Source organism: Periplaneta americana, chromosome 16 (assembly GCF_040183065.1).
Source record: "Periplaneta americana isolate PAMFEO1 chromosome 16, P.americana_PAMFEO1_priV1, whole genome shotgun sequence".
In the NCBI taxonomy this organism is placed as follows: domain Eukaryota; kingdom Metazoa; phylum Arthropoda; class Insecta; order Blattodea; family Blattidae; genus Periplaneta; species Periplaneta americana.
This window is the reverse complement of record NC_091132.1, coordinates 77820669-77845506: the sequence shown is the minus strand read 5'-3', so window position 1 is coordinate 77845506 and position 24838 is coordinate 77820669. Positions and strand designations below refer to the sequence as shown.

General features: G+C 34.4%; 1 protein-coding gene across 1 annotated transcript in view; it reads left to right on the top strand.

Moving 5' to 3' along the window:
* The window catches only part of LOC138716510 (allergen Cr-PI-like), a 49500-nt gene extending 26164 nt beyond the window's left edge, over positions 1–23336 (top strand). The window contains exons 8-11 of the mRNA XM_069849655.1: positions 446–574; positions 10250–10565; positions 15772–15908; positions 22766–23336. Of these exons, the coding sequence (XP_069705756.1) occupies positions 446–574; positions 10250–10565; positions 15772–15908; positions 22766–23077 (894 nt within the window). The 3' untranslated portion in view covers positions 23078–23336. The remainder of the gene's footprint in view (positions 1–445; positions 575–10249; positions 10566–15771; positions 15909–22765) is intronic.
* Positions 23337–24838: the final 1502 nt, after the last annotated feature.

The window sequence follows — 24838 nt, the reverse complement described above, 5'->3', positions numbered from 1 at the left end:
AACATTTCAAACTGGAAATTCTTTACGGTACTATAAAACATGCTTTGCGATCTACATTTCTTTACCGCATAGATAGTCAACTGAAAATAGCGGCTTCGTTCAAATGTTTTAGTGAATCTAACATTACAAAAATAGAATTTCAGTAAGTCAATTAATATTTTATTGTATTGGAGTACTTTCTTTATATCTTATAATCTTTATGTATTTTCTTCCAAGTGTAATCGTGTAATACTGAATTAAATCCCGCTCGAGTTTTGATTTTTTTCTAGATAAATCTGCTCGGGCGTCATTCGCAGATTTATCGATAAAATCAAAACCTCTAGTGAGATACTTTTGACAATCACGCTACTGTTGCAAGTTATGACTGCTGAACCGCGAAAACGAATTCTTGTGTAAGTTATATATCTACTCAAAGCTTTACTTAAATTGCTTGTGTGTGTTTTAGCTCGCACCAAGTGCCTTGGAACATCATCAGACCGCTCTGAGAGATCCCGCCTTTTACCAGCTGTGGAAGCGCATCGACCACATAGACCAAAAATATAAGGACAGGCTGCCCCGCTATACACATGATGAGGTGAGAATCTGAAGTCATATGTCACTTGTTCCAAAAATGAAAATTTTCACAAATGAGGGAAAATGTATTTGTGATATTTGGAGTCCATTTTCTTCACAATGAAAGTTAATAAATGAAAGAGCAGTGATTAAAAACTACTAAAACTACTATTCAGATTTGTGACCGTGTTTATTTATACAGGAGTAAAAGTTATTTAGTGTTAAATTATGGATCATACGAGTTTTGCCAATGACCTTTGGATCATGAGTGTTCTGTGAGTGCTCCGTTTGGAACATGTGGATTTAGAAAGTGACCAGTTGGGATCATGTGGGATTTTGACACTAACAAACTAAAATATTACACAAGAACATTGCCTCAAGCATAATTTTAAATTCAATGTAAAAAAAATAGATGTCCAATTATCAAATTCTTTAGACGAGTACATTCTACAAAATAACAAAGTACAATATAAACTGAGGATCACAATTAAGTATTGTGATTGCTCACATTCAAAAACGTTTATTTTAACATTATTTCCGTTTTCGTTCTCTTTTCCTTTTCCGTTCCCGGCTTATTGTGAACCAGCCTTAACAGTGATAACTCGTAGGGGGAAGATTCCTATAATCAAAAATATACTATTACAATTAGCATTGTTCAAATCAGTAAATTGTTTGTATATTGAGCGCTGGGTAGTCAGTAGACGTTAGAATGAAGTAAAAAAGGAGTTTCTTTACGGCAAAGTTTAAACCTTGATCCTATACATCATCTAATATAATTATTGATGTGTTGTAGTTAGAATTCAGATATGAACATTACTGGACACTGTTCATACCGTCCCGTACCCTAAGGGTACGTGCAAGACGGAGCCTGGTTGGTAGTTGATAGCCTGACCGGTTACCTAGTCGGAAGGAATGCCCGAAGGTTAAGCAATGGAGACGTGCAAGACGAGGCCTGGACGGCAGACTGCTACGTCGCCTGTTAGCTCATTGGTAGCTCGTAGAATGAATCACGTCATTTTTCCAGCTACCAACCACCTAATGTCTTTACTGCGCATGCGTCCGTAGAACTTCCCCACGTGTTAAACTCCTACTGCTCGTCATTTCGACGCGTATAATGGATTGGGAAAGATTAATTTCAAATAATAATAATAATAATAATAATAATAATAATAATAATAATAATAATAATAATAATAGTAATAATAATGTTTATTGCCAGAAAAAGACAATACAAAGAAATTGTAAATTTGCAACATTCTAGCACTTCCCTAAAAGAGAGTATTCTCGTGCTCAGGGTAGGATTCGATACATAATAAATGCAGACGCATGAATTACATCATAATAATATCTAAAAATTAATCATTACTTATAACAAATTGCTTACATACAATTTTAAATGTTAAATTGTTGGAGATAAATAGATGTGCGTATTTCTTTATTAATTTGTTATAAATTCTAGAGCAGATATTAGTACTTTGGTTGAAAGCAGTGCTCGTTAATCACTTGGGTTCCAACAAAGGTATTGTATTCATGCTTTTGGTTTTGTTTGTGAGTACATTATCTGATATATGTGTGATTTTTTATATAAAATTTAATAATGCATTGATATAAATTTGATGTATTTTCAAGACTTTAAAATCTAAAAACAGTTTTTCGGTAGGATAATCAATGTTTACAAATTTTGAAATCAGGCTCAACCTGGCACCAAAGCCCATATCTTATTGTGAAATTGTGAGATGGAGGAGGAGTTGAAATGGATACTAATAGAGGTAAAGGTAGCTCCTTCTCATGCCATAAAGGCACTTCGGGAACATGGAGATAGAGCCCCATACTTTCTTGATCTCGGCACTAGAAAGAAGTGGTGTGAAATAGATGCCAATAATAAGTAAGTTTGTAAATGAATAATTTATATTTTACAGAAAGTGACGATTTTAGAAGCAATACAATTACCGGTACTGACCTTTTGGCAATTAATACGTATAATTTTATCAATGTTCTATGTGTATCAGAATTAACTATTGGGACTTAATGAAAGAGTTTTATTATGACGCTTTCCAGAAAAGTGGAATTATTTACGTGGTTATTTCTGTACTGAAAATACCCAAATATCTAAGATACGTTTAGGAGAACTTGAAGACCAATACAATCCATCCTGACACTTTTATAAATTGTTATTGTTTTTAAAGACAATTTTTAAAATGCAGAGTAAGCTCAGCTTTACTGACTGGCAGGCGCAAACAAACTTCGTCCTGATCAGCGCGACCTTCTGCCCAGCCACCAGCAAGCTTACGAGCGACCAACTCGGTAACGAACCAGGCTCCGTCTTGTACGTACCCATTACTTTGTACATGCTATGCTTCACTATCCTGACTAGCCTCCGCCATCATCCTCCTCGCCTATTTCCATTACCTCTATCTTCCCACTTAACTTCCTACTAAACTTCTCAAATGTATCACTGGACAAGACACATTCACTTCACCCATTTCTACCATAAACCCGTCTATTTTTTCTTCTCTTCACTTCTCTCCATTTCAGCTCTTGCACTCACAGAAACACTTTCACTTCCCCTCTCGGCACTGACTTTCCTTCCCGCTAAAGCTAGTTAATTCACTTCCCGAATCACTTGAATTTTTACTCGTGTCACTAAACTTCATTGCATTTATGGTACTTAAGCCGGTCTTATCTGATTTCTTCACATATGTTTTCTTCTTACGTATTCTCGATCTCAGCATTTCCTGGTTCTGCCTCGCTTCCTCCGGCACGAAGTGCTTATTTTGAAATTCAGCAAATTCTTCGTCGTCTGTACGTATCTGGTCAACGATCTGTTATGATAATTACTTTCCACCACAACTGCTGATTGAACAGACTGTCAATCACCTGTCGCTTATTTTTTGTTCCAGTTCGAATTCCGATCTTCTCTTGTCCTATGTTTAGTTGGACTGCTCGGTTCATACCAATGATTTTCTTCTACTTTCCAGTTTGTGCGATATCTGCAGTTGCTTCATTTTATTTCCCTGGTGACCATTCTTCTTCCTCACGATTGTAATTCAATCAGTTTATTCATTAGTACCTTGAGACCTCATATCCATTTCTACAGATCTCCTCTGCTCTTTTTCATAATGATGTTCTCGCTTCTTCGTATTTAATAATTCACATATTAGGTGATCTTCATGTACCTTACAGAATTCTACGTCATAGAATTTACCATTGATTTTTAATATATTTTCATATAACTTTGCAAAGTGTCCATTCGTTCTTGCCGCCTTCATGAAAGGGAGTAGTAGCTTCCTTTTAATCTGATCTCGTAGCTGAGGTCTTTTTCCACCCTCATTCCCGTTCCTCGCACTCTGTGTAAGTTCTTTAATATTTTTCTTGGTTATTATGTTCGAGAATCTTATTACAATAGCCCTGTTACATCCTAATCCAATTATGCAATGTTATGCAAATTTTTACTCTATAAAATTTAAATAAATAATCAACATTAACTAACAAAAGGAATACTGCTAAACCATCCTGTTTTACATTGTTATACCTATTAAAAACTAAATTTTCAAAGACTGTGGGTTGTAATAATAGTTATAACCAGGGAACGGATTTATATGGACTAAAAATATATGAAATATGTAAATATATATGTAGTTATTTTTACCAAAATATGGAATTAAATATGGATTTTTACCAAAATATGGAATTAAATATGGACTTAAAATTATAAAAAAATGACTATGTACGTTAAATATTGGTACATTTTAATCAAACTAAACAAAAAATATAATGGACGTACCTTATCTTCCAATGTAGTTTCAACAAAACACAATTTTTATTGTCTGTTACCATAACAATAGGTTACAAACATTTCTTTCAAGTGCTGAAAAGTGAATCTTCTTCTATTGTCTCTGAGGATAGATTTATACTGACTAAAAGAGCGTTCGACGTCACAAGAAGTAACTGGTACATAATTCAATTTCACAATGTCTGCTGGGGATAAGTCCAAGTTAATCTTCACTGTTGATTCACCACTCATCACAGCAACGACCTTTTGTAGTTCTTCATATCCAGGGTTTTTTGAAAGTACAGTGTCCACCTTAGCTCTTACTGCATCTGCAACTTTACCTCTACCACGATTCAGTTGTTCCACAGTACTATTTATAATTTCAAAACTTTCAGATAGTGAAAGGTGCCTATTTTGGAGACTTTTGAGCGTTTTTATGATGCATGAAAATGTATGCTGAATGTGAGCTAAGTCATTCTTCACACTTATGTCACAGGTAACTGTTTTCGCAGTATCAATTGAGACTGCATCTTCAGAGTCCAATGCAAGGAGAACATTGTTAATAGAGTCTATATGTTCGGCATAATATTCAACTGCTTCTAGCCATGTACCCCATCTAGTTAAAATTGGCTTTGGTGGCAATGGAATTTCAGGGTACATTTCTTTCAACACGTTAACTCTACTGGGAGCTTTGAGAAATACTTTTTTCACTGATGAAATCAACAAATCTACTTTAGGGAAATTGTCTCTGACCACTTCTGCCACACGATGAAATGCATGCGCCACACAAGTAAAATGAGTCAATTTAGGATATACAACAGATAATGCTTGTCCAGCTTTGACCATATAAGGGGCAGCATCGCTAATAAAGAATAACACATTATCGTACATAATACCCTTTGGCCACAGGATACCCATAGCTTCGTTGAACAGTTTAACTATAGTTTTGTTATTGCACTTTTCTAGAACATCACAATGTAAAAGAATTCGTTCAGAATATTGTTCACTTAACAAACCGATAACTACATTACCAACAAGTCTACCTTCTTTGTCGGGAGTCTCATCAATGGAAACCCAAATTGAACTATCTTTAATTTCATCTCTTATCTTCTGTATTGTCTCATCGTAGATGGATGGAGCATACGTCTTCCTAAGTGTTGACTCATCCGGGATTGTATGTTGAGTATATTTTTCAAGGAATTCCCTGAAGACCTTATTCTTTAGTTTGTAGAGAGGAATATCAGCAGAGATGAGAGAACGGCACAGGTCGATGTTAAACTCAGATCTTACATTCGATGTTGTTGGTTGTGTTAAAAACAATTGTCTCTGCTTGGAATTTAGTTGTTTGTTGGCCTGATGTTTACTAGTTGTAATGTGTTGTTGCACCAGGAACTTTTGTGTAGATGATACTGCACACTGACACAAATTACAAAATAATATTTTATTGTCAGTTGATAAACCATCTTCTTTAAATTCTGAAATGTAACTTGTTAGTTTTGATTTTAAATTGACTGAATGACGTACTTTTGGCATATTTACCGTCTTTATAGTATGATTTACAAAACTGAACCTATGTGTACTCTGACTGGCATTTAACTGTTGAGCTGCACAACTGAAGTCTGTTAAAAATTTTAAATTAAATTAATAGTTTTGTAACTTACTTTCCCATTGTTGATAGGACTGCTAATTTTCAAATAACTCTGATGTTAAAGGGATTACTGAACATGTGTTTAAATCTCTATTGTTGAAATGTATTTTTAAAAGTTAATGGAATTTTGTTTTGTTTTATTGTTAAACCTAATATAATATGGACTGTTTTATATGAAATATGGAAAATATATGGAAATTAACGAAAATATGTACTAAACTCTAAAATATGGAAAAATATGGAAAATAAAAGTAGGATTTTTCAACCCTACACATTGTGAAACATAAAGATAATGCAAAATATAAATTATATTAGCTTTATAAGTAAATATGTATTTACATATAAATCCTTTCCCTGGTTATAACCAAATTGTTGTTTTAAGAAAGGTATTCTGAAACTATCACTTTCTTTTCAAGCTGTTGTTTGCATTGATGTATGAGAAAATTACTGGCAAAAACACCCCACTAGCCGTTTATATATGAGCCGTTCAGAGCAGAAGTGGTGTAAGTCAAAAATGAGTAATGAGGATTAAAGTAAACATTCTGTAAAATACAGCGCAAAATAGCAATTAATACTCAATTTGTTTAAACTATTAGTAGTCAGTGGATAGCACAAAGGGCATATTAATTGCTACTTTGCACTGTATTTTACAGAATTTTTACTTTAAATCTCATTACCCAATTTCGACTTACACCACTTCTGCTCTGAATGGCTCATATAATATAATTTGAATATGATTTCGGTTTTCTAAGTTTCCTGTACTAAATTATATTTTCGACGATATTTTATTATTTTCGAATACTTAATTACATATTACTCTGAAGAAAAGACGTCTTCAGTACACAACACTTATATTTTAGAGGGCGAAAATCTCTAAATTTATAGTTTGTTTTCATAAATATTTTCATCACTACAGAAAATTATAATGTGATATTTTCCAATGCCTAAATTAATTATACATTTTTATTATTAGTATCTCCATAATTTCAGTGTCATACTGTCAAGAAAAGTACGCCTAATCGATACAAAGATAAATGTTCGACATTATAGGAGGCTGTAGCCTATTTAGATCAGATACTAAATGAAGCAGATGAATGTGTGGAAAATGCAAGTCTAATATTATTCTTCCTCCCGATAATGTATATCAGCTAACGGATGAAGACAATTTTGATGACAATATAACAGGAGAATTCAAGTATATGATGTTCCATGTAGATCAGAATTGCTGTGTAATGTAAGAAATGAGAGTAATCTTCTGCCAATTTTTTCAAATGTGTCAACTTCAGGACACGCTACACTATCAACATTACAAGGCGGGACAAGCTATGAAATTCAATATGTTCTGCATCCAAAACAGATAAAGATGAATCCAGATTATACAGTAGGGTGGAGTGAAAATATGAAGCTTATGGAATCAAAATATAATACCAGGGAAAAGTTGTGGGGTGATATCATAAAGGACAATGCAAAATATATTTTCTGTATATTAATGTTTATAGGTGCCCCAAGAGCATCATATTTTGAAATTTTCACAAAATTTTTAGGTTCAGATTTTTTTTAGCGAGAGAACATTCTCCAGTGATTTAATCTGTACAGTATACCAGGAACATGTTAAAAGACTCTGCGTATTTTTGGTCCTCTGTTGTTTCATCTTGAAGTGTCACAGAAACCTCAATTTATAAGAAAATTGGGAATAATCACAAAAGTCTTAGGTATGATATAATTAATATAACAAAAGTAATGGAAATTCATTTTTTTTATGCTGCAGAGTATTTAAATCAGAATATTTCTAATATGAATACAAGAAATCTGACCTTTTAGCATGCAGGCTTTCACGGCCGGTGTCTAGTTGAAACAGAGCTTCCGGGCTAAGATGCCGTGGTCTACTGGTGCTGACGTTACCAGACGTTTCGTCTACTTCTACGGCAGACATCTTCAGTGGTTAGGTATCCTCGGTCGAGATACCTAACCACTGAAGATGTCTGCCGTAGAAGTAGACGAAACGTCTGGTAACGTCAGCACCAGTAGACCACGGCATCTTAGCCCGGAAGCTTTGCTTCAATCTGACCTTTTACCATGTATTCGCAATGCCAGAAGGGCTGACGCCATCACAATTACCTACATATCGTGACGTAATGAAATGTTATCTATGGGTCAAAAATGAATTAAAATCTGACTTCAAATCAAAAGAATCTACTGTTGGTGAGATTTCAGAAAGAGTTGCTATCAAAACTAAGGAAATCCAGGTAAAGGCATAAATCCCGAAAGATAGTCAAACAAGAATATTAAAACTGATTCGTGTATACCATGATCAATACACAAACTTAATGAAGCCTAGTAAGAAACGACATAGTTACGACAACTAAAATGATAACATTGCAAAATTCAAAGAAGAAGCAAACAAACTATTTGATATATGCAGTTGCAAATGAAAAAAAATTAATACTGTAGGCCTAATTGTGATAAAGACCGCCGTGTTCCAAAACAAGAAAGAATGTTTTACTAGAGCAAAGAACAGAAAGAAGGATGATAATTGGACCTGTTGATTTAGTTACCACTCAGAAAGGAATGGGAAAAAAAAAAGAAATTCAAACTAAAAAAATAAATGGGCTCAAATGGAATTTTTGTCATATTTTATGTAAAATATTATATATTTTGTCCCCTTGAAGCCCCTCAAAAAATACTGTATACTGCAGCCTCAATTTAGTGTCTTCCAAATAAAGTTTAAATATGCGATTTTACAGCAATTCATTAGCTTTGTAATGAAAAACAAAATAATAGAACAAATATACAAAGAGGCAAAAAAAGTAAGTATAAGAAATTTCAAAGCCCTTGGGGCACGTCAAAAATTAAATATAGAAACTCCATATTTTTCACATACCTAAGTTAAGTGAAAATACAGATTTTTGTAACTATTACATTTAGAAAATAGATAAAACAATTTCATGTATAGATTCACTCCACCCTATTAGAGATCTGTCCAGGAGGAGGTTCGACTTCTGAGGATAATATAGAATTAGTAGATAATTTTAGAACTCGTGTTGTTGAACATTTCGAAAAATTGTTTACTAATGAAGTCTCCATAAGCGACAAAAAAAAAAAGGTATTGGGTAGTTTTTAAAAGAATGTTGGAAATGAGTATTGTGAATGATTGGCTAATTTCCAAACTGGAAAATTCGCAGGAAAAGATTTCAAAATCCCTTCATGATTGTAAGGGAAAACCACACTGCTATTGCATGAAATGCAATACAACATTGTGTATTGGCTGTTTTCAACCCTATCATTGAAAATAAAAACAAAAATTTAGTCTGTGTATAAATAAAAATTATTTATAACAATGTTTCCGTTTTTTGTAAGTGTGTATATCACATAACGCCAGTGTCCTCATTCGAGGACAGCGGTTTTCATCCCCTTTCAGAAACAATAAAATTATACAGTTAATAATTATGTCTTTTAAGGCTAATATATATTAAGTTCCTATAATTTCACTTTATTTACACGAAAAAAAAAAAATTGGCAGTTGATGGGTTAACGGAATAGACTGCACCCCACACTTCACATCTAATGGTCCATGTTGCTCAAAATATTGCCAGTAGTATAGAATCCTCATTGTCACTGTGTACTCTGTTACGTCTGTGAACAATGACTCCGAAATCTATGCAGAAATTCTTTGACAGTGAACATAAACAATTTGAAATTTATAGTACACTCCGTGCATGTAAAAAATCTTATGTCGCGATGATTATAAAACGATTCTTCTCATATGAAATGCCATTTATTTAGCAAAGACTTTTTGAATTCCAAAACATTGTAAACAAAGCGCTTATCTTACAAATTGTTAGACACAACTAACGATATATATTCAGTGTTTTAAAATCCGTCCCCTATAGACATGAGTATAGATAAACTTAGAAATCCGACTTTGACACAATGACAATTCAAATATCTCATAAAAGAGCAAAGACAAAACGGTTAGGAAGACTGAATGTAGGTTAATATAGAGGGATTAGTTGTGAGGAAAAGGAACGTTTAAATGTATCCTAAACTTCTTGGTGAACAAACATACGCTCCTGATAGCAGTGGTAATCGTGGTAATGGCGGTGAACTTAGTGGTGGTAATGGTGGTGTTAATGCTGAATGTAGTGGTAGCAGTGAATTCGAGGGTGGTTGTGTTGCTACTGCTTCCTGAATATTCAAGAATATTACTTCGCAATAATATAATATTAAGAACTCTTATGATGTATTCAATTGGAAAACAAATTTATTTCTTGTTACAGCTGTCCTTCCCAGGTGTGAAGGTAGAAAACGTAGATGTTGACAAATTGTATACATACTTCGAGAACTTTGAATATAGTTTGGACAATGCTATGTACATTGGTACGCTCGAAGACTACATGAAAGCCAGCATCAGCGCTCGCCACTATCGTCTCAACCACAAGCCTTTCACCTACTACATCGAGGTCTCCAGCGACAAGGCACAAGTCGTGTACGTGCGTATTTTCCTAGGTCCCAAGTACGACATCTTAGACAACGAACTTGAGCTCAATGATCGCAGACAGTACTTCGTAGAGATGGACCGCTTCATACATAAAGGTACTTTTAAGTCTAGTGTATACAGTCACGAAGCTTGAGTTTATGAGGGTACTAAGAACAATAGACTGTGCAGGTACTATTTCGCATTGTCTGTGATGAGGCGATAGTAGCGATCCTAGTGATTAGCAACTATTTATGGATGCATATTTACTACGTATTGAGCTTCGTGACTGTATATGAAGACATTATTACGAAAACAACGGATCAAAATTTCTATTTTTTCAGGAAAAAAAATAAAAATAAATAGAACAACACATGTCAGCTGTTTCCATACAACTAGTGTTTATCCTTGTGGCTATTGCACCTGACATGGATCATTTTTGGAGCCTATAAAAATTTGAAATAAGGTCCCAGTGGATAATAAAGCCCATCGAGAAATAAGGCCCAACTTTGAAATTCGCGGATCAAGGCTAAGAGGAAGAGTAATCACTCTGTAGTCATGTTGGGGAACTACAATAACATCTGCCTAGTAATTTGCGCGCAGCTTATGTTGGTAGTAATGGAGTAACAAGAAGAAAACGCGCCGAAACATTGTTGAGGAGACAAAACTATAATATTGGAAGTAAAGTTAAATGTAATAATATATTTCAATGCTCAGAATATTGAAAATGTTATTGCATGTTATGCTTGAGAGATATTTCATCGTTCCAGATACAGGTTCAAAATAATTTTTCCAAATCTCCATGACACAGATAAAACCTCAAAATCATACTAGGTCTGTGATCGTGCAATAAAGCCCAAGCAACAACAGGTAAATAAGGTCCGGGCCTTATTGCCCGACAACTATTAAAATTTGCAAGATGATTAAATAAGTTAATTATATTGTTGAGTATGAACTTCCACTTTAGATTGCAAATGTTTTAATAATAATAATAAATAATAATAATAATAATAATAATAATAATAATAATAATAATGATAATAATAATAATAATAATAATAATAATAAATATCTAGGGATAAAATAAAAGTAAGCTATATAAATAATTTAAGTACAAATTACTACTTTGTTCGCAGACATTACATTTACTCATGTGTTTGTGAACTGCAACCACTTGATAAAACAGTCTAGAGATCTTTCGAACTCTATTGGGATGAAACATTGCTCAGATACTGGGATCTTCATGCTGAAAGGCGACTACATAAAGAGAGATTCTTATTAATATTTACACCTGTCAGGAATAAGTGCATGACCGTACAAAATGTCGCCAATGGTTTCCGAGCCACTGGTATCTATCTTTTTGCGCCAGATGTTATACCAGTAACAGCCTTTGCTCCAAGTTTGGTCATTGAATGTCCACTGGAACAACATGAGTCAGAAATACCAGCATCAACTCATTCACAAATTACAACTGAATCATCTTTATTTGGTATGTAAAATAAGGCATTTGGTACCCAGCTTTAACACCTCAATCAACTACAATGGAAGGTAGCCAGAGTGATGACAATCAGGGTGCCAGCACAAGTGGAGTACAAATCAAAAATACTGGTAAGAAAACAACCCCATTCGCAATTATTCTGAGCACACCGAAGAAAGTAGCATGGGAGAAACGGATAATCCGCAAAAAAAAAGCATTAGATTATAAAGCAGTCACACTTACAAAGAAATTATTTGTGAAAGTAACCAAAGAGAGCGAAGAAGAAAGATATAAGAAAGACAATAATAAAGGAATGGGAAATAAGAATCCAACCCCTAAAAGGAAAAACACTAAGGAGGAAAATATTGAGAAAACGAAAACAGTTGGTTTGAAAAAGACTAATATCTCCCAGTCGAGATATGATGTTACTAAGGATTGGTACTGTTTTGTCTGTCAATCAGCTGAAGCATTGGATATGAGACAGTGTGCATCATGTTCATTGTGGGTCCATGAAGTTTGTGTGGGCCTCACTGCCTCTGATAAAGATGTCCTTGTATGCCCTAAATGCTTGGAATAGTCAGGTTTTTTTTGTGACACACTGTTTCAGACTTTCAGAAGTTTATTGTCACTATTGTTTGCAAAATACGATTGTTAAGGTTTTCCAGTTCATGTAATTGTTACTTCTATTCATTTCACTTTATGTTATTGTGATATTAACTCTGTTTCCTAATTTGATGAGTTAATTGAAATGCATTTCTGTTTCCTAATTTGATGAGTTAATTGAAATGCATTCTCTTTAGGCTCTATTACCCTACGGCATGGGCCATATTAACAGACTACTCGGGAAATAAGGCCCAGTTGTAAAGATTTGCTAAATTTTGAATAACAGGGAAACATTTTGATATATCAGTCTGTTCTTTTTGTATTTTGTTACATAAATAAACATATTTGGACATTACCTCATTAGTGTATTTCTAAACCAACTTCAGTAGCAGTAATAATAAAAGATCCGTTAGGTGGGCCTTAATACCCACAGGGACCTTAGTAGAAAATGTGTCCTTAACTCAATTTCATTAAAAATGACTAGGGCTGTTTTTGTAATAATGTCTTTATATATTAGACTGTGATATTATATTAAAATTATATTGTACAAAAGAAACCGCAATCCCTTACGAACTTTATATCGGTATTCATTTTCTGTTGCATTCCCAATATGGGTTTACCTTCAATTTACACAAACATTACATATACACTCAGTTAATACCAAACAAAGACGTCAATGTTGTTGGTTCTCTAGAACAAAAAAATAAATTGTAAAGTCGGTGAAGATACAACATCAAAAGAATGCAAATTTATAACGAATGAACTTCAGTATATTGACAAAGACCGGAAGGAGTTGTCAGAATTTACATATTTATATCTTTTCAACTAGTACCGGTAGAAATGCGATCCAAAACAGGATGCATTCCTATTGAATTACAGTTTTATATTTAAAGAAGTTACAACATATCTATTAAAAGAGTGATAGATTTCATTCTTTTTAATAAACATTAATACAATGCTGATTCGGAGCTTCGTTAGAGCTTGGGTTGGATCCCCCTTCGGTCTCATTGAATGGTTTCTTCCGAGGTTTTTCCCAGCGGTGGGACTGAAGCTGCATGGTCTATGGCGAGTCCTCGGCATCAACCCCTTTGATTTGATTACCTGGTTGGGTTTTTCCGAGGTTTCCCCCAACCAAAAGGCAAATGCCGAGTAATCTTTTGGCGAATCCTCGTACTTTACCTCATCTCACTACATCTCGCCAAAATATTGTAAAAAATTGCACAAAACTGTAAAAATTGTAGAAAATTATTAAATTGTAAAACTGTAAAAATTTGTAAAAATTGTAATTGTAATATTGTAAAATTTTGACTTATTCCACATCTTAAAGCTTCATTGCTCATGTAAGATCTATGGAATAAAATGAATGAATGAATGAATGAATGAATGAATGAATGAAATATAATATCATGGTAATCGTCGCTAAAAACGTTGAAAACGTAATAGGTCTCATGAATATAATTTAAATAATGCGCACTGTTTTCTTACAACATATTTCATTAATCACTTGGCATATTTATTGCAATAGGTTGTCCTTTAATTTTAATAGAATAGTTGATCAGCAGGAGAAAATAGACATAAGCCATTGTTCTATTGAAAGAAGAAATTCCACTTCCTTGCCTAGAGTTAGACCATTGCATTGGAATGACTTAGATAAAAATACTGTCGCTTTCACCACAAATAATATAGGTCCTAATGCACATGTGTATAACGAGTTATATTCATTTTCGGAAAAAAAAAAAAAAAAAAAAGGTAGGCCTAGACACGAAATTTATAAGCATGTACTTGCTATTTGGGTAAAGGAAATTGTACCAGAACATTGGAAGGAGCCCATAATCGTACCTATCTTTAAGAAGGGGGACAAGACTAACTGTAGTAACTTTCGAGGAATATCACTTTTGTTGACGTAGTACAAAATTTTGTCCAATATTCTTTGAGAACATTAACTCCATATGTAGATGAAATTATTGGGGATCATCAATGTGTTTTTAGGCGTAATAGATCAACTATTGACCAGATATTTTGTATTCGACAGATAATGGAGAAAAAAATGGGAGTATAAGGGTACAGTGCATCAGTTATTCATAGATTTCAAAAAGGCATATGACTCGGCTAAGAGAGAAGTTTTATATGATATTCTTATTGAATTTGGTATTCCCAAGAAACTAGTTCGATTAATTAAAATGTGTCTCAGTGAAACGTACAGCAGAGTTCAGTTTGTCAGATGCGTTTCCAATTCACTGTAGACTAAAGCAAGGAGATGCACTATCACTTTTACTTTTTAACTTTGCTCTAGAGTATGCCATTAGGAAAGTCCAGGATAACAGAGAGGGTTTGGAATTGAACGGGTTACATCAGCTGCTTGTCTATGCGGATGACGTCATGACGTGAATATGTTAGGAGAAAATCCACAAATGATTAGGGAAAACTTGGGAATTTTACTGGAAGCAAGTAAAGAGATAGGTTTGGAAGTAAATCCCGAAAAGACTAAGTAACTTATATGATTATGTCTTGTGACGAGAATATTGTACGAAATGGAAATATAAAAATTGGAAATTTATCTTTTGAAGAGGTGGAGAAGTTCAAATATTTGGGAGCAAGAGTAACAAATATGAATGATACTCGGGAGGAAATTAAACACAGAATAAATATAGGAAATGCCTGTTATTATTCGGTTGAGAAACTTCTGTCATCCAGTCTGCTGTCGAAAAATCTGAAAGTTAGAATTTATAAAACAGTTATATTACCGGTTGTTGTATATGGTTGTGAAACTTGGACTCTCACTTTGAGAGAGGAACAGAGATTAAGGGTGTTTGAGAATAAGGTACTTAGGAAAATATTTGGGGCTAAGAGGGATGAAGTTATAGGAGAATGGAGGAAGTTACACAACACAGAACTGCACGCATTGTATTCTTCACCTGACATAATTAGGAACATTGAATCCACACGTTTGAGATGGACAGGACATGTAGCACTTATGGGCGAATCCAGAAATGCATATAGAGTGTTAGTTGGGAAGCCGGAGGGAAAAAGACCTTTAGGGAGGCCGAGACGTAGATGGGAAAATAATATTAAAATGGATTTGAGGGAGGTGGGATATGATGTTAGAGAATGGATTAATCTTGCTCAGTATAGGGACCAATGGCGGGCTTATGTGAGGGCGGCAATGAACCTCCGGGTTCCTTAAAAGCCAGTAAGTAAGGAAGTAAGATAGTAAGACGTTAATGAGATTTCTTTAAATTTCTCAGTTAAAGCCGGCAAGACAGTGATCGAACGTAAATCCCACGACTCCAGCATCATCTCTGACAGCCATGACAGTTACAGAATCTTGTTGAAGAAGGTGACGAACGGTCTGCAGGGAAAAGATCAGTACTACATTGACAGGGTAAGTATTACTTTCCAAATATCACTTCATACTTTATATCTAAATACATTACTTGGTAGATACGTTAATTTCACTTTGTTTCAAAAGAGAAATATCAATTACAGACCACGTGTATTGTTATCTTAATTCTTCAATAGTCTAGCAACGTTAACATACATTACTTATTGATAGTGTTCTATAAGGCCAACAAACATATGGTTCGACTCTACCCAAATGCTCTAGAGTCGATGGCAATTCGGAAGGCGGTAGTCTGCTAGCGTTTGCATTGAGAGAGACAGATAGAGAGAGCAATGCACCGTACGACATTGCAACATCGTACTTCACGCGCACGTGCAATACAAATAGCTCAGGAGAGAATTTAAATTATCAAAAGACAATAATGACCTTAGCCGTTGATTACTGTAAGCAGGCATCAAACAAATCCTCTGTCCTTCACTAACAATATCCTTTTACGGTTCTCAATCCCACACCACATGCTTCTACAGTCGTTTCTTGCGCGTTGACTACGTTGTAGCCAGCATCAAGATGGCCGGCAGCGTTCTGCTCGTCAACGTTTTTAAACTAATTACACGCCTTAAACAGTATTTTCTGCGCCTGCCTGTGCAATATTTGTCTTTTTTACCGTGTCTTCTTCCATTTATTTATCTTACACACACACACACACACACACACACACACACACACACACACACACACACACATACACAGTAAATGTTAGTTTTACTTATTAAATGTACTGAAACACTCACACGTGAACAAACGAATTCGGAAAGTACTTGTTGCAGACTGATTCCTATTGGTTCTACTGTACAAGCTTGTGACGTCACATCCCAGAAATGCTACAGGGCAAATAGTAGCTGACAGCCTTCCTTTTAGACTAACTCATGACAACCTGCTTGTAAGACTTGCACATATTTTGTCCTCATTGTCTCTGTCGTAATCTACACAACAACAAAAACATGGGATCTTGCGGTGATGTCCCACATCCGGAAAATGCAAGTTCATTGCATTCAACATTCTAATCTCCTCGAGGAAAAATTTCCATGATGAGTAATATCTGCTACCTACTGAAGATTTTATCAAACATAACCTAAAATTACGAACAAAAGCTCTCCCAAGACTTGTTACAAGACAGTTAACACGTGTTCCGAGGATTTGTTGATATTGATATTAATATTTAGGCATTAAGGTTATGATTTGTTGATATAGCAGACTACTAATATTTACGTGTTAAGTTTATAACACCATAATGAAGAATAGGATTAGGCTTGTTTAGCTGCAACAATTATTACAATATGCATGTTACTGAAAAACAAACAGAAAAGAAACGCCTGTGGGTTAAACCATGGATTGCAAGATGTGATAAGAGAGATATCCATCAGAAATTATTGAAAGAGCTACAATGCGAGGAGTTGAAAAGTTGTACAAATTATTATAAAATAATAATAATAATAATAATAATAATAATAATAATAATAATAATAACATTATTATTATTATTATTATTATTTTATAATGTTAATATTTTATTATGTAAATTATTTATTTTGAACATTTCATTTCCTTCATACTCCGATATCAGAATTTTTGTGGTTGCAACAGTCCAGTTATATTGCGTCCGCTATATTTGCTTCAAGGTATAGAAATCTTTTATCAAAGATAACAAAATGCACTTACATTTTATAAAAGATCTTTTATCAAAGAAAATTTTATAAATGAAAACCCATTACATTGTCATATATTTTACTCGTATAAAAGCTCTATGTCAAAGAATGTTGATTGTGTTATAGCAGCCTAATCCAGTCATATTTAGATGATGATTTAGGCAAATCCTTTTCTGTTAAAAATATCATAATTCCTCCCCGAACACCTTAGGAATATATAAAGATGAACATTATATGAAAATTTAGAATGGAAATTTTTTCTCCTTAATTAGTCTCTTTCCTAGCTTCTTAATTTCGCTAAGTTTTACTCGTATAACTGCACTGATATAATTATAAATTGTGTTGAAAATGTTTCCCTTTTTTGAGCAAATTTTATTTAACTCCCTTGATTTTTCTAAGTGTTATAATTGTAGTGATATAATTGTAAATTTTCCTGAGAGTTTTCTCCTTATTAAACAACTTTTAGCTTAATGATTTTGCTGTGCTTTATACCATAATATAAAATCTGTATGTATAATATCTATCTATCTATCTATCTATCTATCTATCTATCTATCTATCTATCTATCTATCTATCTATCTATCTATCTATCTATCTATCTATCTATCTATCTATCTATCTATCTATCTATCTATCTATCTATCTATCTATCTATCTATCTATCTATCTATCTATCTATCTATCTATCTATCTATCTATCTATCTATCTATCTATCTATCTATCTATCTATCTCTCTGTCTGTCTGTCTGTCTGTCTGTCTGTCTGTCTGTCTGTCTGTCTGTCTGTCTGTCTGTCTGTATGCCTGCCTGTCTGTCTGTCTGCCTATCTGTCTGTCTGTCTATCTATCTGTCTGTCTGTCTGTCTATCTGTCTATCTATCTAAATTGCACTAATATAATTACAAATTTTCCTCAATACTTTCATATTATTGAGCCTTTAATCAGCTTACTAACGTTGCTCAGTTTTATAATTTATTGTACGGATATATTTACAAATCTTCCTCGACTTTTTTACCTTATTGAACATTAAGAATTAGTTTATTTCCTAAAACTGGCTGTTTTTATGCAAATAAGATATTTCAAGAATTATCGAGATTGGGTTATTACTCATCACGGTGATTATCATCAATTATTCAAGGAACTTGAGTGGCTAGCTGAATATTTTCTAGTACATTCTGATGAAACCAGAGAGGAGGACGGAAATCTTCCTCCATTATTTGAGTGATATAGGACATAATTTTGAGAAGGGAAAACATTAGAGGTCACCATACAATAGTCTGCAGAACAGTGTCCTGTGTTGTCCTAAAAAGTTACAAAAAACAAATATTTAGACAAAATTTCCGAAGATTATAGGCACCGTGCATGAGTCTCAAAATCGTACTGGTGGCGCCGCGCAGTGTCTCAATTCCTAATTAACTACAGGCTCGCAGTCGTTCACTAGTCATGTGTGATACAGAATTTACATGCGGCTTTCTGCCGATAAGAAGTTATAATATTAGTGAGAATGGATTCATTGATTCATAGTGTTCTGCCCAAGGGCAGTCTTTCACTGCAAACCCAGCAATCACCAGTCTTTAATTATTTTATAGACTCGGTGGAAATTTCAGTACTGCTAGAGGAGTGTAAAAATGTAACTACAAAGTTCCTGAATATCAGTGAAGTTGTTTGGCATTTAAATCAGATTTCAGACCATTGAATGAGGTGAACAGTCATATTACGAAAACATCGATATACTTATATTTGATGTCATGACGTGTGTAATATTTGTGTGTATAATGCCTCTATAAATTACGTATTTTAATGTGATTTAATTCTAAAAGCAGTCTTAATTACACTTCCTGAATAATGGGCGACTGCAAATTCTCTAAAACACAACACATAATGAACAATATCATCAACATACTACCTCTGCTTGAGGTTCTGCCTGATATGTATATCTGTAATCAGGCTGTACATCTCACTTGACGATATTGTCACAGGAAGAACAATTGTTTGTATGCATCTGAAATCTGACTAGTGTAATTTGTAGCTAGTCGGCGATATAGCCAATGGAAGGGAAAAGGAACTGGCCACTCTACCCCATGATATCGTGGCCTAGTTGCCTCATAAGTGGTGCCTTGTTGGTATCACTTGTGAGGTTCAGAGTTCTCTTAGGACAGTTGAATAAACAACAAGATGATCAACATGCGGAAGCAGTTCAATTGACAGTTTGTGTAAAATGTTATACTGTATATTTTAATTCCCTGAATACACCTTTCAACATGAATTCGAACACTGGCAACGCTGTAAGTAGTTTCGACTTCTTCAGCTGTTAATTTACCATCGTGCAGATACGGTGGAGTAACAACAATGATCCCTTTATCGGAGAGGTTTGTTTTTATTCCGGGCAAACCTGACTTCATCACCACCTTCTATAATAATAAAGTCAATAATTCGCAATCAGTTGTTATCCACATCTTATCCACATTGGGTGGCTGTTCCACTTCTGAACAATTAATTGTCACGCTACATTTTTCAATATTGCAGTCATTGTTCCCTGAATACTTTCTCTGCTAGGCCAAAACCCAAAAGTTACAGTAATCAACAGTGGATGTCAACAACATTAAAGTGTCGGTAAAAATACATTATAATTATAATTGTACGATTAACTCCGAACATCACCCTCATAGCACAATACGACAATCCAGTTTTCATTTTAATTGGAAAATATGAGTAGACGATTTTCTTTACTAATCTTACTCTTGGACAGAATTTTTCGAAAGCTTTCGAGTGAAATTCACTAATAAAAATGGCAAAAATAATATGTATGGTCTACATCTTGGGGCGTTTCGACTATCTATGTAGCTATTTTCGGGTTAAATTATAGAATTGGAAATATTTCTTATTGTGATTCTACGGGTATGATTGTGTTTCAATTGGCAGCAATTTTAACAATATATTCGAAACCACAAATGTCACTCCCATTAAGTCTGGTAGTTCTGTTTCATATTTTATTGTAGAATAATTTCGGAAACCTTGCATTTCATTAAACGTATCATCTGTTCCTGAACTCTTGTCATAACATTTCTTATGTGACTTCAGTTCGGCATGTAATGGAATAGACACCTGAGTAGACAATTCTCACAATTCAACTGTGAAAGAAAAAACAAAATCACTAAGAATGGTTTCATTTACTTCTGCCTGTATGGCTACTTCATTTTTCGAAATAACACTTATTGAGCATTTCCCTTCCATAAAACTAAAATTTTCATCTCTTCTTCTTCTTTTTGCGTCTCTTTCGTACCTTTCCGGAGCTAGATGTCTTTTTCTTGTAATCTTTTAGAAAAATACTGGGAACGGTATACTAGTTTTGGGGTGTCCTGATCTCGTTCCCAATAAAATGAATACCGCAAATTCTTGTTGCGGGTGTTGGTTTCCAAGGTGAACCATCAGCACTTGAAATCAAGAATTAAATATCGATATGAATACATTTAAAAATAAGTATATTATTATTTATTGTTGCTAATATTATACATAATATATATGTAAAGAACTCAGTAATTACGTACTTTTTAAAATTTAAATTATATATTCCTATCGCTGATAACTTAATGGTTATTTATAAACATAATACTATATACATTCTATTTTTTATATCAGGCTTAGTATATAATAATACTATGATTACGAGCAGTGTAGCCTTATTTACTTTCGTCTGCGTACGGCATGGATCCACAATTAGCATTGTTGCGCTTCAGTTTTCTGTTTTGGGAATGAATAAAAACAATATCGGTTGGTGTGTTCCTATAAGCATTACTACACTCAAGAACACAGCAATTTGCGTTACCTTTCCGCTTTTTAGGATCATCCATATTTCTATTCATTTAACCTGAGATGTTAAATATATTCATACGCTTCAAGCACAACTCTATCGCTGCTGTCCCGCAGTTAGTAACAACAGTCGCCACCAGAGGAGCTTGCACGGTGCCTATAACTAAATAAACTCTGCAAAGTTATTGTGGACGCAGAGACATCAATTTCATTTTTAGCAATTGAATTTTATTTAGTAGTACTTTACATTTATGCAGCAGAGAAATGATTTGCAAATGCAAAGGATGATCACAATTGACTTAGCATTAATTTTAATGTGTTTAATTTGAAATTATAAAATAGAGTGAGTTATGCAAAAAGATAGATGCTAGAAATTTTCCAGATTCTGCTTTTAAACATTAGCTAAACTTCACTGTATTTATTTTTTTTTAATTTAATGACAATTCCAGTGCTGAATCCTTCAGTAATACACAGATGCTACTGATAAAAACTCAATACCATTAGCAATTGCTAACGTTTAATTCACTTACGTCATTGAGTCTATTCAAGTATACTTTATTTGAGGACTATTTTATACTTTTAGACCTTGTACGTATCCTACAGTGGATATTGTTACATAGTCTACTAAATATTATACACAGCTAATATTCTAGAATCGACATTCAACTACTCTTTCGTGCATGGGACCTAAACAATTTCAACATGAGGACATTCTTAGCGAGTATTAAGAAAGAAACAATGGCGGATCTGGACAAAGAATTTTATGCAAATCTGGCTTTCAGGTAGTAGCTCCCTGTAAAGCAGGTTTGAATAATTTCAAGGAAAAATTTAAGGTCACAATTTAAGTCACACAATATTTGTGTGCACTCAAAGTTGGGTTCTGGTGTCTTGTCAGTCCATTTGAGCTGTGTGGATATAAAGGAAAAATTGTGACGGTGTCATGTATAGTTCCTTGGGGTAGCTCAGTCGGTAGAGCATTCGTGCGCTAAAGAAGGGTCCCGGGATCGATACCTAGTCCCGAAACAATTTTTCCTTGAAATTATTCAAAGAATTTTTACTTTATTCATTCCTATTTAAATCTTAAACTCTTATTGCCGGTAATCGTGGAAACAAAATCCATGTATTAACAATGAAATGATTGAAAAAAAAACACACTACCAAATAAATCATAAATCGATTTGTCTTCACTTCAAATTTCAAATTTCATGTCATATTCCATTTTCGGTCTCTCTTTCAGAACTGGACAATCTCAAGTAGCAAGATTCACTAGTCATTGCTTAATTTTTGTACAAGACCATCAATGTTTTCAATTTCACTTTCTTTTTATATCTCATGTTTTTGTATGACAATCGCCTGTATCGGAAATTCTTTACTCATTTCCAGAGCCACAAATACTGCGGCTACCCGGAGAACCTGCTGCTTCCTAAAGGCAAGAAGGGTGGTCAGACATTCACCTTCTACGTCATCGTCACCCCATACGTCAAGCAAGACGAACACGACTTCGAGCCTTACCACTACAAGGCCTTCAGCTACTGCGGTGTTGGACATGGTCGCAAATATCCCGATGACAAGCCTCTGGGATTCCCCTTCGATCGCAAGATCCACGATTACGACTTCTACACTCCCAACATGTACTTCAAGGATGTGGTCATCTTCCACGAGAAGTACGACGAAATTCATGACGTAACACATTGAGCGGTCTACGTGACGCTGATGACTTCGATGATTCATAATGTTGCGACCTCTGCTCCTACAGTGAATATGTAGATTATACGTGCCGCATATTTTGCATATGTACTGCAGGTTGTATAGCGTGCACAACTTTATGATATATAATTGTACATTTTAAATGTCATCATAATTAAACTCACTGGCTGTGCTACATCGCCTTCAATGATCAACCATCGTCCTGTTAAGATCCAAGAACGATGTCAGTTATTTGACTGAAAAGCTTTATACACTAGTTTGTATATGAATGTTGAAATATAGTAGCTAGTGCAATAAAATAAAATGGTTATTTGTCTATTTTATTGCTGCACCTCACCTCAGCTCTAATTGATATCTTTTTTAGTAGGTTATTTTACGACGCTTTATCAACATCTTGGGTTATTTAGCGTCTGAATGAGATGAAGGTAATAATGCCGGCGTCCGGGGTTCAAAACCATAAGTTATCGAGCATTTGCTCATATTGGATTGAGGGGAAACCCTGGAAGAAACCTCAACCAGGCAACTTGCCCCAACCGGGAATCGAACCCGGGCCACCTGCTTTCGCGGCCAGACGCGTTAACCTTTACTCCACAGGTGTGGACTTTAATTGATATCAGAATACAAATTAAGTAATAGTGATTAAACACAATGAAGCTTATGTGCTGTTTTCCAAGAATTAGAGCGTGTACATCTAGAAGCTGGTTATGTTTCTTAGTCCTCCGTAAATTGAGACAACTTTGGAGGCATACCTAACTCTCGATCCAACAAGTCTCAGAAACGCCCACAATTTTATACAGAGTGATTCACGAGGATTTACTGCCACTTACGGAGCTTATTTCCGAAGACATTCTTAGTAAAAAAAATGTCATGTAAACATGTGTCCTTATCTCAATATTTTCAGTGTTACATTAATTTAAAGTTGTAAGTAAAATGTATATCTGTTTAGTTTTAAGGGTAAAAGAATATTAGGCTTTAAATAGAGAATGAACTATTCAGAAGTATAATTTCTTTAATTGGCTGGTATTTTGTTTTTCAATGATTAGCTAATTCATAACTTGAAACTAGATGTTTAAAATTTCATTGCACTTACTGAAGGAAAACGTTGAGAATTCTACAAGTATTTTGATTATGGAGTTATAATGGTAGGTTCTAATTTTGTTCCTGGACTAATACTTTGTCCGCAACCTGCCGTTGTGATCTTGGCGATGAATTAAAATTCTGTCTACTATTGTATATATAACTAATAGATTTGTTCCAGGACGGTTCAGAACCGATTCTGAACTGCCTGCTCATGCACAGTATCTCAATGTGCCTTCCAACGAGACTTGAACTGATTTCGAAACGATCCTGAACTCCCAGGTTCCTGTTCCAACGTGCTTTGGAACTGTCCGGAACGAGTAAAATTGGTTCTCAATTAAGAGCAGGATTTGGAATTCTAAATTGCTGGCGTATGCGCAGATGCTTTGAAATTGGGAAGGTTAATATTAAAATTGCAGTAGGTCATGAGTGATTTGGAATGTGATAATTAGAGACGAGAATTCCATGCAAATGCATGTTTCTGTAAAAACACAGCACATAGCTCAAACTTAGTACTTAGGCTATCCATTTCATTACTCTCCTGTTCCAAATATGTGTACTTTTTCCGTGCATATTTGCATATTTTGGCCCTTTTGGGGATAACAATATGCATAATGCATATTTAAGCAATTTTTAATTTAATCATGCATATAATATACATTATATTCTGTT